Source organism: Elephantulus edwardii, unplaced genomic scaffold, assembly GCF_000299155.1.
Source record: "Elephantulus edwardii isolate Elephantulus edwardi_28Jun2011 unplaced genomic scaffold, EleEdw1.0 scaffold00254, whole genome shotgun sequence".
NCBI lineage: Eukaryota > Metazoa > Chordata > Mammalia > Macroscelidea > Macroscelididae > Elephantulus > Elephantulus edwardii.
In genome coordinates this window covers 3,222,487-3,237,853 of record NW_006400004.1, presented here as the reverse complement: position 1 = coordinate 3,237,853, position 15,367 = coordinate 3,222,487, and the positions used below count along the sequence as shown (strand labels likewise).

Sequence of the window (15,367 nt, the reverse complement as noted above, 5' to 3'; positions counted from 1 at the left end):
GCCACTGTTGTAGAATGAGGCTGGCATTGGGGTGGGGGTAAGACTGAGAAAAACTGGATGAAATATGCTTACGGCATTGAAGTCTATGGGGGAGAGAATAGTCTAAAAGTATTATATTTTAGGGCATTATTTTTATCGTAGAGTATGCAATGAGGGTTGCAGAGTAGATTATATTTCGGGGTAGGAGGTGGGGTTTGGGTAGGTGTGGGGGGGGATTGTGTACCAATGAGGGAGTTTTTCTTTTGCTTTTCAAGGAGAGGAGCAAACGGGGGGGGGAGGGGTTTTTGCGGGGAGAAGGGTGCAACAATGAATGGAATGTTCATTGAAATGAAAAATAAACAACCTAAATTAAAAAAAAAGTATTGCAACTCATGGCTTGAATTTGTTCTTTGATTCCTTCAGCTTAAGAAATACTGAGCGAGTCTGACCCTTTTGGCTTTCTGACTCCAATTCTTTGCACATTTCATTTTAATACTTCGCTTTGTCTTCCCAAACTGCCCTTCAAAATCTTCTATTCAGCTCCTTAATGTCTTGATTTTTTTCCCCTTTGCTTTGGCTTCTCGGTGCTCTAGTGCAATATTCAGTGTCTCATCTGACATCTACCTTGGTCTTTTCTTCCTCCTCGTCCAGTGTAATGACCTTTTGCATTCTTCATGGATGATATTCTTGACTTCTCTAATAAATCCTACAATTGTGAATATGGGTCCGTGTACTCTATGAGCTATTGCAAAGGATATATGACCCCAAAGAACTATACGATTGGTTTTACAGTAGAAAAAGGTGTGGGAGTGTGGGATACATGTGTGACTTCATAGGAATTGGTTTTTTTGCTGTGGATGATGATGATGGGCATGCAGTTCCCTCTTGTGGAGTTAGCAGAGGCCACATACTGCTGTCCCCATGCTGTCCCTGCTCATTTTACAACATTAAAATGATATCCTTGCTTTTTACCACTTTAAAGAGTTCCTTGCAGTTTGTTGATCCACCTGGTGATCCATCAACTTTAGGAGCTTTATTTCTGGAAAAGCTTTTGTGCAGGGTGGACTTCTTTCAGTACAATTCTTGATTATATGCTACTTTCTGAAATGGTTCATATCTACCACATCTTTTTGTCACAGAGACTCTGTGTTCCTTTATTATTTTGATGCTTCCTACATGGTGCTGGAGAAGAGTACTGAATATACCATGGACTACTAGGAGAACAAAAAGGTTCTTGCTGGATAGGGTGAAACCAGGCTGATCCTTGAGGGCAAGAATTCTGAAGCCTCATCTGACAGACTTTTGGTATGTTTCAAGGAGTGACCAGTCCCTAGAGAGTGACATCATGCTTGGAATGGTGGAGGGGCAGCGCAAGAGAGGAAGATCTTGGATGAGATGCACTGACTCAGTGAATGGGGTAATGGGCATAAGTGTATCAGAGACAATGAAGTTGACTCAAGATGAGAGCAGGATTCAGGACTGTTGGACATACAGTCGCTATGAGTAGCACGAGACTGGACGGCATATAACAACAACATCACCCAATATTTTGGCCACAGAATCATTCTGTATTGCAACTCAAGGCTTGAACTTTATCAGCTTGAGAAACGATGAATGTCTTATTCCCTTTTTGTTTTCTAACTCCAGGTCTTCGAACATTTCATTATGATACTTTCTTCTGTCTTCTTGAGCTGCACTTTGAAATATTCTTTACAGATCTCTTACTTCATGCTGGACTGCATAAAGAGAAAACAGGTAAGTCTTGGAGCATGTGCAGTTAGAATGCTCCTTGGATACAAAGATGACAAAACTTTATCTCACATATTTTGGGCATGTTACTAGAAGAAGCTATTTCTTGGAGAAGGACATCGTGTTTGTAAAGGTGGAGAGTCAGTAAAAGAAAGGAAGACCTGCAATGAGACATACGTGCCAGAGATAATGAGGATGGCACAGCATACGACAGAGTTCATATCTATTGTTCAAGGGTTGCTATCAGCTGTACTCGACTCAATGGCACCTAACAATAACAAAAATCCTACAGAGCACAGTTCTTTTTTGATATACACAGGGTTCAAATTAAGTTGACAATAACAGTTTTCTCCCCCCACCTCTGGGGCTTCAGGGAGAAAATAATCAAAGTAAATATCTGTAGGACAAAAAACACATAGATACACCTGTAAAAATTTTTATAGTTTCTTGAAGCTAGGTCATATGAAAATTTTGGAACATTTGCTCTTTAAAGTCCTTTTCAATTCTAAAACTTTGTGATCATTTCCTTCAAACTCATTCTAACTGGAATTCCCTTTTTTTGATAAACACCAGTGATCTAAAGTCATCACTCAAAGATAGCTTTGAGAAATTCTCCCCTTAACTCCACTCATTGCCACTGAGATGATTCTAACTCACAGAGCCTCTTTTTTGATTCTTAGGCTGTACATTTTCCCACTTCCCCCCCACCTTTTGTTGCACATTTTCTCCCCCCCTTCATGCTACCCAGCAATGCATTCCATGTTCTAGATTGTTGTCATATGTATGAAGCCTAATCATACATTCCTTTTGAACAGTTCTTTGCCTTACCTATTCTACTGCTCTTTACTTATTCACTCTTTTCCCATTCTCTGCCTCAGCCCTCATCTGTCCTGTTTTATAACAGCTGAGAAGAGAATATCCATCCTTCTCCTGTGGTGCTGCAGAGGGTTTCAAACTGACTGGCAATACAGTCTTTTAGTTAGCAGTGCAACATGCTATGGACTATGTCATCAGACTTCCAATGAGAGGGACTGGCCCAATCATTGCAGCAATAGACTTGAGTATGTCAGAGATTATGAGGATGGCACAGGATAGGGTAGGGCTCAGATCTACTGTTCATAGGGTTGTTATGAGCCATAGTTGACTTGACAGAACCTAACAATATTATCACCAGAGCTCCAGCAATAATGTCACCAGAGCTCCAATTTTTCCCCTATGTAGATGACATTTTTCCTTCTCGACCTTTCCATTTTCTAAATACTTTCTGGATGCTTGAATTAGTGTATTTTATTCCCTGACTTCTAAATATTATAAGAGACTTCTAAATGGTCCTTCTTTTTAAACAACTGTTGTACATAGGGTCGCTATGAGTCGCAAGGGACTTGGTGGCAAATAACAACAACAACAACAACATTCTATCTGATGATTTTTATATCAGTCTTCACAGCACAAAATATGAGACAAAATTGGACTTGTTGTAAGGAGGGGCCATTCCTTGGAAAAAGCCATCACAATGGGAAAGAAACAGGGTCAGAAAAAGAGAAGACCCCCAACAAGTTGGATTGACAGAGTGACTGCAACAATGGCCTCCAGCATATCAAAAAATGTGAAGAAGGCATATAACAGAACAAGGTTTACATCTGTCCTATGTCACACAGTCTAAGTACTTCTATTTAAGATACTCCATAATTTGGCTACTGCACGTCTCTACAACTTGATTTTCTCTTATCAAATACACTCTGTATAGTAGAATTCATTATGTATTCTTATATCCAGAGTACATTACTTCTTTTGACCTTTTTCTCTAATTCTCATCTTTCTTTCAAAATCCTTTTGTGTTCTTCTCAAACTTCCAACACTGCTTTCATCAGTGATCTTTTCTTTCAAATTTTTATGATAATCTTATCTATTAATAAACACTTAAACTGTTACTTACTTTTGACCAATAAATTTTTAATTTTGACCCTGGCAAGTTTTGAAGACACTAAAAATATTTATATACCTAGCATCATACCTTTAGGCGGTTCATCAACACTTCTTTTTAACAATAATTAAAAACATGAGCATCAAGCACACAGTTCAATATATTTTTAGTAACATAAGTATAGGAATAAAATGTCCTGCTTTGTTTTTTTTAAAATGCACCCCAAATGTTACTTACTTTAACCAATATATCTTTTACAACTTGACTGCTATCATTATGAACGCTGATATAACTGGAAAAAGTCTCACCCAAAAATATATTCCTGCAAATAAAATAATGTTTAGGTAAAAATCCATTCAAGTTTTATCACAAATACATTATTTCAGCAATAAAAAGAACTTCACATGTAGAAAACAGTCTTAAAGGATAGACAGTAGGTAAAATTCTGCTTCAACATTTCTTTATTTATGTTAGGCCACTCAATCATTACTTTGTAAAATTACTAAGAATAATTTAATCTCTATCAACAAATGATTGGATTGAGAAACTGTGGTACATTCACATGATGGAAAAATATGCAGCACTCAAACACAATGATTTTGAAAAATGTAACATAGGAGAGGCTGGAGAGCATTACATTGAGTAAACTCCATCTCATAAGGACAAATACTGTATAAGACCATTTATGTAAAAATAGAAAGGTAATTAGGAAGATGTGTACAAAAGTAAAAGGGGAAATGGGAGGGGATAGGGAGGCTGTGGGTGGAGAAGGAGAAAACCATGAGGTCCCAGAGTTTGGTGGGTAGAGGGAGGGAGTGAAGGAATCAGGAAAGAGTCAATGGAGACTTGAAAAGACAAGGTAATTGTGGGCATGAATCAATGGTGATTATTTTTATAAAACAAAATGTAAGAGAATGAGAATGTGAAATACAGAGTGAACAGAGGAAATGTGTGAAACACAATGCTTACAATTTTAATAGATGTATATAATAGCATTGTACAAGTATAATTAATGTTATGAAACAAAATGTGCATGAATGATTAAATGAAAACCAATAAAGTGAAAAAAATTTAAAAATTAAAAAAGAAAAAAGATTTAATCTATAAAACATGAACTATCTTGGCACTCAGCTGGTGAAAAACTGACAGTTTCCCTTAATATGACAGTCAATGAAATAATTTTTCATGTTAAGAGTCTTAAGATTCATATTTGAAGAAGCAAAAAAGAATTTTATTTTGTAAGTGTTAAAGTAACTTATGGCCTGAATCTGGAAGAGACCAAATACTGATCTTTAGATAAAGGAATAGGGATTTTTGTATCAACATCTTTTTCCAAGATGTCCAGATATAAATAATTATCTAATGGCTTTACTTGACATAGTTTTATGTTTTTTAAAATTAGTATATTCCATGTATCCAAGACATTAATCAATGATCACATTGTACAAGCTGTCTCTGCTTCCTCAAAAAATCCTGAAAATTATCTTTTGTATCAAATCTCTCAAACCAAGGGCTATTAATAAGCTAAAATAAAAGAATACTAGAACTAGGAGGTTATTAGCTAGCAAATTTATTCACAGAAGTTGGATGAGGAATGTGAGGTTTAAAATAATACTTTTTTTAAAAAAAAAATCCCATTTAGAATACATCAGTTTTTTAAAAAAAGAATACATCAGTTAAAAGAAATATAAGGTCATAAAACACACATTAAAATATGGAAAGATTTAAAGGAAATAGTTAATAGTCAATCATTTGTGAACTACTATTGACACTATGGTATATATTTACTCCTTACTTATCAACTATTTTGTTTTCTGACATTTCACATTTATGGCAGTAGTAAAAGATCTACTATCTATTTTGCCTATTGATGATAATAGTAATAAATGTTGAGGTATGTAGCGAGAGGAAAACTGGCCATAACAGGTAAGGTTATGTGCCATCCCAGATGGGATGTTAGTCTTAGTCGTGTGTGATTAAAAATTATGCTAATTTTGCATTTATGAAATGATGAAGTTATTCTCCATTTTCGCATGATGATCTTATCTTTGGAACCTAATCACATGAATCTGTGAACAGTGGGTGCTTGTATTTTAAAGAAAATCAAAACCATACAGAATAATTCTCATAATTTTTCTTTACCAAGTAAACGTATCACAAGTATTTCCCATTTCATAGTTATTTTCTAAAACAAGATTTACAAGGAATTTGTATTTGTTATGTGACTATATATATATATATCTCATTCTTACCCAAAATTCTGTGGTAAAGTCAACATTTCTCCCAACATTAAAATTTCTGCACCATTTACAGTTGAGGGATCATCCTTCATAAGTTGGCTAAAGAGATCTCCTGTAGCAATAAAACAACATGTTATTTTAACATCTACTTTTTAGTTAAGCTTTATTCACATCTAGAAATATGGCACTTTGAGAAATACTTTAAAAATCTAATTTTGACAAAAATTCTATTTAAAAAAACTCTAATAAATTTGTTTTGTTTTGTTTTTTAATTTCCTGGCTACTGGTACCGAGAGTGTTGACCATGGAGCCAAGCAGACTAAAGTTGTTAATAGTCTCAATCTCTTCACCATCCATCCTGATGCTGCCAATTGGTCCAGTGGTGAGAATCTTTATCTTCTGGACATTGAGCCTCAATCCATACTGAAGGCTGCAGTTCTTGACCCTCTGCAGCAAGCATTTGAGGTCCTCCTCAGTTTCAGCAAGCAGGGTTGTGTCATCTGTGTAACGCAGATTGTTAATAGATCTTCCACCAATCCTGACGCCACACATCTCCTCAAAGAGCCCAAATAATCTCGGATAATCTCTTCTGCATAACAGGTTGAAAAGGTATGGAGCTAGGACACATCCCTGGCATACACCTTTCCCAATTTTGAACCATACAGTGTTTCCCTGCTCTGCTGTTAGGGACCTCTCCAGAGTACTGAAGAGCAATGGTGTCACTCTGAGACTAAGGTGAGTCTGATACAGGCTATGGTTTTTGCAATCACTAGTTATGCATCAGAGAGTCGGACAATGACTAGGGAGGATAGAACTGATGCTTTTGAGCTGTGGTGCTGGAGAAGAGTATTGAATGTACCATGGACTGCCAAGAAAACAAACAGATTCATCCTAGACAGGGTTAAACCAGGCTGCTCCTTGGAGGCAAGGATTCCGGGGCTTCGTCTGACATACTCTGGACATGTTGTAAGGATGGACAGGTCCTTGGAGAGGGACATCATGCTTGGGAGGGTGGAGGGGCGGTGCAGGGGGGAAGGCTCTCTATGACGTGGATTGATTCAGTGACTGGGGTAACTGGGATGGGTGTGTCAGAGGCAATGAGATTGGCACAGGATAGAGCAGGGTTTAGGGCTGTATATAGGGTCTCTATGAGTCATAAGCGACTCGATGGCACATAACAACAACAACAACAAATTTGAGCAAAAAACCAAAAGAAAATGCAAACAAGTTATAAAAATATGTCACAGAAAATCTTAGTATTTTAAATAAAGTGAATGCTATTTTATACAGAGTATTTGAGGAAAATGCAATTTTAATAGTATTATAATAGCAATGTACCTTTATTTAAACTAAGAGTCTCTTTTTGTTATGGGTTATTACTAGTATCCTTATTTACAGATTGAGAGTGTGGACTGCTATCCCGATAACCACTAATATGTCACCAAGACTCCTTTCCATGGTTTCATGATTTGCAACGTATAATGATGCAAAGAAGTAACATAATATTGGAAATGTTAGGCCCACTGGAAGTAGGCCACTGAACATTATATTTTTCTGTAAGTGCAAATAGAGTAAAGCAGGTACCATACCAGGTAAATCTTTTTCTTCACACGTTACTGGAATATTGGTAAATAAAGTAGGCTTCGTCAACCGCATCACTGTGAAGGAAGAAAGTAAACAAAAATCTATAATATTAATTTTTGTAAATATTACCAAGGCTTAGGTACAAAATAAATTTCACATTAATATAAAATATTACTGTAACAGGTATTCCCAACGAAGAGATTGCTTTATATAACAAGATAATTTTACTTTTATTTATAATCTAAACTATCAACAAGAGACGAAGAGATTGAGATTGTTCACAGCTTCAGTTTGCTGGGCTCCACAGTCAACACTCTTGGCACCAGCAGTCAGGAAATCAAAAAGTGTATCGCGATGGGAAAGTCTGCTGTTAGGGACCTCTCTAAGGTACTCAGGAGCAACAGTGTCTCTCTGGAGACTAAGGTATGCCTGATACAGGCCATGGTCTTTGCAATCACTTGTTATGCATCAGAGAGATGGACAATGACTAGGGAGGACAGAAGGAGAGTGGATGCTTTTGAGCTGTGGTGCTGGAGAAGAGTGCTGAATGTACCATGGACTTCCAGGAAAACAAACAGATTCATCTTGGAGAGGATTAAACCAAGCTACTCCTTGGAGGCAAGGATTCTGGGGCTTCGTCTGGCATACTTTGGACATGTTGCCAGGAGGGACGGGTCCTCGGAGAGGGACATCATGTTTGGGAGGGTGGAGGGACGGCGCAGGAGGGGAAGACCCTCTATGAGATGGATTGATTCGGTGCCTGGGGTAATCGGGATGGGTGTGTCAGAGGCAGTGCGGCTGGTGCAGGATAGAGCAGGGTTTAGGGCTGTTGTGCGTAGGGTCGCTATGAGTCGCAAACAACTCTATGGCATATAACAACAACAACCTATCAACAAAACTAGCATACATGTAACATTCCTTTTAAATTTGTCTTTAGGTGAAAGTTTTTAAGAAGCTCTGGGAGTGCAGTTTCTGATGAGCAGAAAACATGAAATAGGGGCACAGGGCCATGAGTCTCTCTGAAAGGGTCAGAGGGAGTGTCAAGAGCACAGCCCTTCACCAAGGCCCTTTGTAGGAGAAAGATGGGTAGTCTCTTTCTATAAAGGTTTATAGCTTTGGACACCCAATAGAGGGTTACCATGAGTTGAAACTGACTTGACAGCTGTAGGCTTGGGATGGAATTTTTAGGGTTGATACCACAGGATGGCCAACGACGTAAGTTCTTATAAGCAACAATCAAACAGAGCCATTCCAAAGTACAGAATATCTTCATGTAAATTTAGTACAGTAGAACATCAAATTTAGTAGTAGCAGAACTGACTTTATTCCAGAGCAGAAAAGGTGACAAATCAATAAAAGGTTGTGTGAAGTTTGTAACAATAAGCAAATTTTCTATTAAAGTGTGATGACAAATGGGAATTCTTTGACTATAGGCATCAGTGTTAACCTAGAAAAGGCCTTTATATTTGATAGCCCTGGGCAGGATTCAAGGTGAATGAACTTTGCAGAAATGTTGGGATTCCTCAAGCCTGATCCAAAGTTACTGCTTAAAGTAAGTGGAAACTAACAAGAGAAAATCACCATTAGGACAAATCATCTTTGTGCTCTCTACTCAGATCACGGTAAGGGCATGGTTGTACTTTAACATGGAAAATATAAAAATTAAGATCTAAGTTGTTGTTGTTATATGCCATCGAGTCACCTGCGACTCATAGTGCCCCTATGTATAACAACCCTAAACCCTGCTCTAACCAGTGCTAATCTTATTGTCTCTGACACACATACCCCCATTACCCCAGTCACTGAATCAGTCTATCTCACTGAGGGTCTTCCTCTCCTGCGCTGTCCCTCCACCCTCCCAAGCATGAGGTCCCTCTCCAAAGACTGGTCTATGTTATTGCATAGTTAAAAGTCTTCCTGGACTGGGTCCACCGGCCGGGAGGTGCTACCAGCTTGCTCCTTGGTTCAACGTTCTGGTGCAGCCTCCACTGGGGCCTTCAGCTCTGCTGCAGATTTGTCCATGACAGGTTTCTTTCAGTAATCTCTTTCTTCAAAGATGGTGCTTCCAATTCGGGCATATGTAGATCCCACTTCAAATACACGTTGAAAGTCCCTGGACATGCCCACGCTCAGTACAACCTTGTCAGCTGTCTTGTTTTTCACACAGCTCCTTCCAGAGGAACAATAACATCTTCAAGTCTGGATTTGGTCCTTGACTACGATCATGTCCAAAGATTCCTATGGTCATCAGCCCCAGAAACTCCAGACTTGGACACTTTGTATTTCTATGTTCCACCACAGCTGTTGTCTCTGAAGGTGGAAGGCCATGTTTGCTCTTCCCTCCACTGGTATTAATCTGTACCATAACCTTTACCTTTTTGGAGAGCTTTTTTCCCCCTGCCAGGAGCTGTTCTCTTTGTCTGTAAATTTCAGAATCCTGTTTCCAGCATGAAGGGATTGGAAACTGTCATCAATCTGTTGACATTTTGTTTCTGTAGGTGGCCAATTAAGTGTCATTTGATCTCAGGACACGAAGATAGAATTTTAGGATTTGATGATTTTTCCCAGTAGTTCCTGAATACAGTTCTCCCTGAAGGTGTGCTGGCAGTGACTGTAAGCCTCAATCACCATGTCTGTAGGTTTGGTTTTGCTGGCCATTAGCCTGGGCTGGGTGGCTGGGAGAATCCTGGCTGCTGCACCATTGCCTGTTGCATGCACTAATTCACTGTCTGCACTGTGAACCCAACACCCTGCTGTGTCAACATGCTGCCACATCCCCACGGGCCCAGAATGGAGTTCCGGATGTCAGACACCCAGCTGGAGATGAACTTCCAGTTCTCAATATATGTATTTTAAATGGATACTCATTATAAGACTCTAGACACTACAAAATAAGATTCACAAGATTGTCTTTATGGACTATGTAGGTAGTATGTAGTTGATGCAGATTAGATTTCCCCTGAGTAAATTGGACCTTTGCCTTTTAACCTGAACTTAATCCTGTGAGTATGTGGTTATATCTATAAATTTCCACAACTATGACTGTTGTGTGTGCTACTGTCCATGTTAATACTCATATTGTTATGTGCTGTTGGATTGGAATGGACTTATAGCTGACCTTACAAATGAGTTTTCAGATGCTATAAATCACATGAGAGGAGAATGTTCATTTTTCTCTTAGCAGTCCATGGTATGTTCAATACTCTTCTTCAGCACCACAACTCAAAGGCAACAATAGTCATCCTTAGTCACTGTCCAGCTCTCTCATGCATAGTAAGTAATTATGAAAACCATGGCCTAGATCAGGTGTATCTTAGTCTCCAGACTGACCTTGTTGCTCTTTAGCACTCTAGAGAGGTCCCGGACTATAGACTTTCCTATTGCACTCTGTCTTTTGATTTTCTGACTGCTGCTGTTAAGAGTGTTGATTGTGGATCCGAGCCAGAAAAACTGTTAAAAATTTCAATTTCTTCCCCTTTTATCATGATGCTGCCAAGTGGCCAAAGGGTGAAAAATCTTTGTTTTCTTGATGCTGAGCTTCAATCCATATTCAAGACTTCAGTCCTTGACCTTCTGCAATAAATGCTTCATAGTGGGTGGTTAAGAGCTCAAATACTAACCAAAAAGGTTGCAGTTCGAACTTATTTGTCACTCCTTGGGAGTAGAGACTTGGCATTTTGCTCTGGCAAAGATTATAATCACTGTGAAAAAGCATAACAGTCATTTTCTTAAAAGTGTCATATGATCCTAGGCCTCATTTCTATCATCAAAGCTCTATTTTTCAAACTATCAATTCTCTATCTTTGCTTCCAGCTTTTGCCAGTTATTATAAATGCATCCTGCTTGCATGTTTGAAAAATTTTATACTCTACAAACTGGTGGAAATCTTCAATTCCTGCATCTTTGGTGTTAATGGTTGGTGCACACATTTCAATCATATTATTTACAGGACTTCCTTGAGTGTTTATAAACTGTGTCCTATCACTGACAGCACTGTACTTCAGGAAAGATCTTGAAATGTTCTTTGTGACTATGTATGTGACACTATTCCTCTTCAATTTTACATTGGTAAAGTAGATCACATGATTGTACAATTATAAACAGCAATGTGAGTCCATATCAGATCAACAATGCCTAAGAGGTGGATCCTTATGCTTCTCCTTTCATTCTGAGAACTTCTAGTTTTCCTAGATTCATACTTCATACTGTAAGTGTTCCAATTTTTAATGGATTTTGCAGCTGTTTCTTTGGAGTCTTGTCACTTTAGCAAATGAAGGTTCTTCATTGGCTCAAGGATTCAATCCATCTCTATTGTTAAAGTTGTTGTTGTTTGTTGTTATGTGCCGTCGAGTCGTTTGCGACTCATAGCAACCCTATGCACAACAGCCCTAAACCCTGCTCTATCCTGCACCAAAGGTACTGCCTCTGACACACCCATCCCGATTACCCCAGTCACAGAATCAATCCATCTCATAGAGGGTCTTCCCCTCCTGCGCCATCCCTCCACCCTCCCAAGCATGATGTCCCTCTCCGAGGACCCGTCCCTCCTGGCAACATGTCCAAAGTATGTCAGACGAAGCCCCAGAATCCTTGCCTCCAAGGAGTAGCTTGGTTTAATCCTCTCCAAGATGAATCTGTTTGTTTTCCTGGAAGTCCATGGTACATTCAGCACTCTTCTCCAGCACCACAGCTCAAAAGCATCCACTCTCCTTCTGTCCTCCCTAGTCATTGTCCATCTCTCTGATGCATAACAAGTGATTGCAAAGACCATGGCCTGTATCAGGCGCACCTTAGTCTCCAGAGAGACACCATTGCTCCTGAGTACTTTAGAGAGGTCCCTAACAGCAGACTTTCCCATCGCGATATGCTTTGTGATTTCCGGACTGCTGGTGCCAAGAGTGTTGACTGTGGAGCCCAGCAAACTGAAGCTGTGAACAATCTCAATCTCTTCACCATCCATCCTGACGCTGCCAATTGGTCCAGTGGTGAGAATCTTTGTCTTCTTGACATTGAGCCTCAGTCCATACTGAAGGCTGTAGTCCTTGACCCTCCGCAGCAAGTGCATGAAGTCCTCCTCAGTTTCAGCAAGCAGGGTTGTGTCATCTGCATAATGCAGATTGTTAATAGATCTTCCACCAACCCTGATGCCACAATTCTCCTCATAGAGCCCAGCCTCTCGGATAATCTGCTCTGCATACATGTTGAAAAGGTATGGAGACAGGATGCATCCCTGGCGTACACCCTCCCCAATTTTGAACCATGCAGTGTTACCCTGCTCTGTTCTGATGACTGCCTCTTGGTCCAAGTATAGGTTTCACATTAGCACAATTAAATGTTCTGGGATTCCCATTCTTCTCAGAGTCAGCCAAAGTTATGATCCACACAGTCAAATGCCTTTGCATAATCAATGAAACACAGATAGACATTCTTCTGGTATTCTCTGCTTTCAGCTAAGATCCATCTAACATCAGCAACAATATCCCTAGTACCACGCCCCCTTCTAAACCCAGCCTGAACTTCTGGCAATTCTCTGCTGATGTGCTGTTCTAATCGTTTCTGGATAATCTTCAGTAGAAGATTCTATTTAGAGTCTATTTAGGTAGCTCTTCTGAGTGCATTCCAACCTAAGCATTTCATTTTCCTGTGTTGTTTGACAGTGTTCTGCTGCTAGTGCACCAGTTGCCAGTCAGGTGGCATAACCATGCTATGGTGCTGGAAATGATGTCACCAGTATTTAAAATACCAGTAAGGTCACCAAGGTGGATAGGTTACAGCAGCACTTTCAGACTAAGACTAGGAAGCAGGCCTAGCCAACCACTCTCGACATAATGGGCTCTCAACAACCCTACAAATAGTAGCGATGGATTGTTGTATTGATTGCCTTCAAGTTGAGCATGACTCATAACGACCCTACGAACAAAAGGCCTAAAGCTTTTCTATGGCTATTGACATTTACCAAAGTCTGTGGAGTTTTTGGAGGCATGTTGTTTAGGAAGTGGATGCCACTCCTGCTTCCAAACCTGTCATATGCTATTGTTGTTATGTGCCATTGAGTCGCCTGCGATGCATAACAGCCCTATGTACAGCAGCTCTGAACCCTTCCCTGTCCTGAGCCAGCTTCACTAACTCTGACACACCAACCCCCATCACCCGAGTTATTGTATTAATCCATCTCATCCGGAGTCTCCCTCTCCTGCGCTGTCCATCACCTAACGAGCATGATGTCCTTCTCCAAGGAGATTTGGACTTACATCTTCCTAAACAAGAGATGGACATGCGTGGACAGATAGCTAGGGAAAAGAAATAATACTACGGTATTATTTATTATTATTATTATTTAAATAATAATATGGTATTATTATTACTGATGACACTTTCTCAGAGTGGGAAATAATTTCTGTGGTATTTTACCATACATCTTTACAGATGTGTCTTCATATATGCTTTTGTTTCTCCATTTTTTTAATACCTATTACTTTTAACAGTGGAATTCAGAAATATGGCTTAGTCTTCACTCAATGCCACTGAGTTGATTTTTATTCAAAGTGACAAGAATAGTGTAGAATGCTGCCGTGGTGGTTAAGACAGCATGGTACTGGTACAATGACAGACACAGAGATCAATGCAATAGAAATGAGAACCCAGAAACCAGCCCATCTACCTATGGCCAACTGATTTTTGACAAGGAGATGAAATCAATTAAGTGGGGAAATGACAGCCTTTTTAACAAATGGTGTTGGCAAAATTGGAAAAATATCTGCAGATGATTCAAGCAAGTTCTACACCTCATACAAAAACCAAGTCAAGGTGGATCCTGGACCTAGGACTAAAACCAAGGACTATAAACTTCATCAAAGAAAAACTTGGACGAACCCTAGTAGTCCTAATCCACAACATAAAGAGTCTTCAAAGTATCCTGAAAAATCTACAACAGGAGAAAATAAATTAGATGAATGGGACCTTCTAAGAATCAAATCCCTATGCACATCCAAAAACTTCTCCAATAGGGTAAAAAGGGAAGCCAGAGACTGGGAAAAAGTGTTTGGTAATGACATGTCAGATAAGGGACTTATATCTAGAATTTATAAAATACTTGAGAACCACAGCAAGATAAAGGTAAATAATCCAATAGAAAAATGGGCACAGGCTATGAACAGACACTTCACCGAAGAAGACACTGAGATGGCCAACAAGCACATGAAGAAATGTTCAAAGTCCCTAGCTCTAAGAGAGATGCAAATCAAAACAACTATGAGATATAATCTCATGCCAGTAAGAACAGCAAAATTTAACAGAACAGCAAGCAACAAATGCTGGTGAGGTTGTAGGGAAACTGGAACCCTTATTCACTGTGGGTGGGAGTGTAAAATGGTGCAACCACTGTGGAAAGTGGTGTGGTGCTTTCTCAAAAAGTTGTAAATAGAGATACCATTTGACTCAGCAATTCCACTACTGGGGATATACTCTAAAAAGACCGTAACTGACATCCAAGCAGATAGAAGCATACCCATGTTCATCGCAGCTTTGTTCACAATAACTAGGAGTTGGAAACAACTAAAGTGACCATCAACAAATGAATGGATAGAGAAGCTGTGGTATAGTCACACAGTGGAATACTACATTGCATTGAAAAACAAGGAACTCATGCAATATTATTCAAAATGAGTGACCCTGGAGGACATTATGCTGAGTTAAATAGTCACATAGGGACAAATACTGCATGGTGCCTCTGTTGTAGAAAGTGACTGACATCAGGGTTGGGGTAAGACTGAGAAAAATGGGACAGATTATGCATACTGAATTGAAACAGATGAGGGAGAGAACAGTTTAAAAGTGATATATGATAGCATATTATGATTATCACAGGAATCCAGAATTAAGGTTGCATAGT

General features: G+C 39.3%; 1 protein-coding gene and 1 pseudogene across 4 annotated transcripts in view; both read right to left on the bottom strand.

Moving 5' to 3' along the window:
- Positions 1 to 15,367, bottom strand: part of TRAPPC13 (trafficking protein particle complex 13) — a 50,754-nt gene that overhangs the window by 26,637 nt on the left and 8,750 nt on the right. For 2 of the 4 annotated variants that reach the window (XM_006899369.1, XM_006899368.1), the window contains exons 2-4: positions 7,482 to 7,550; positions 5,905 to 6,004; positions 3,890 to 3,974 (exon numbers count right to left, since the gene is read on the bottom strand). In XM_006899369.1, coding sequence (XP_006899431.1) covers positions 3,890 to 3,974; positions 5,905 to 6,004; positions 7,482 to 7,550 — 254 coding nt within the window. Of the gene's footprint in view, positions 1 to 3,889; positions 3,975 to 5,904; positions 6,005 to 7,481; positions 7,551 to 15,367 lie in introns of those variants that run through there. The other 2 variants (XM_006899370.1, XM_006899371.1) reach the window with 1 other exon arrangement.
- Positions 9,442 to 11,405, bottom strand: LOC102854649 (annotated as a pseudogene).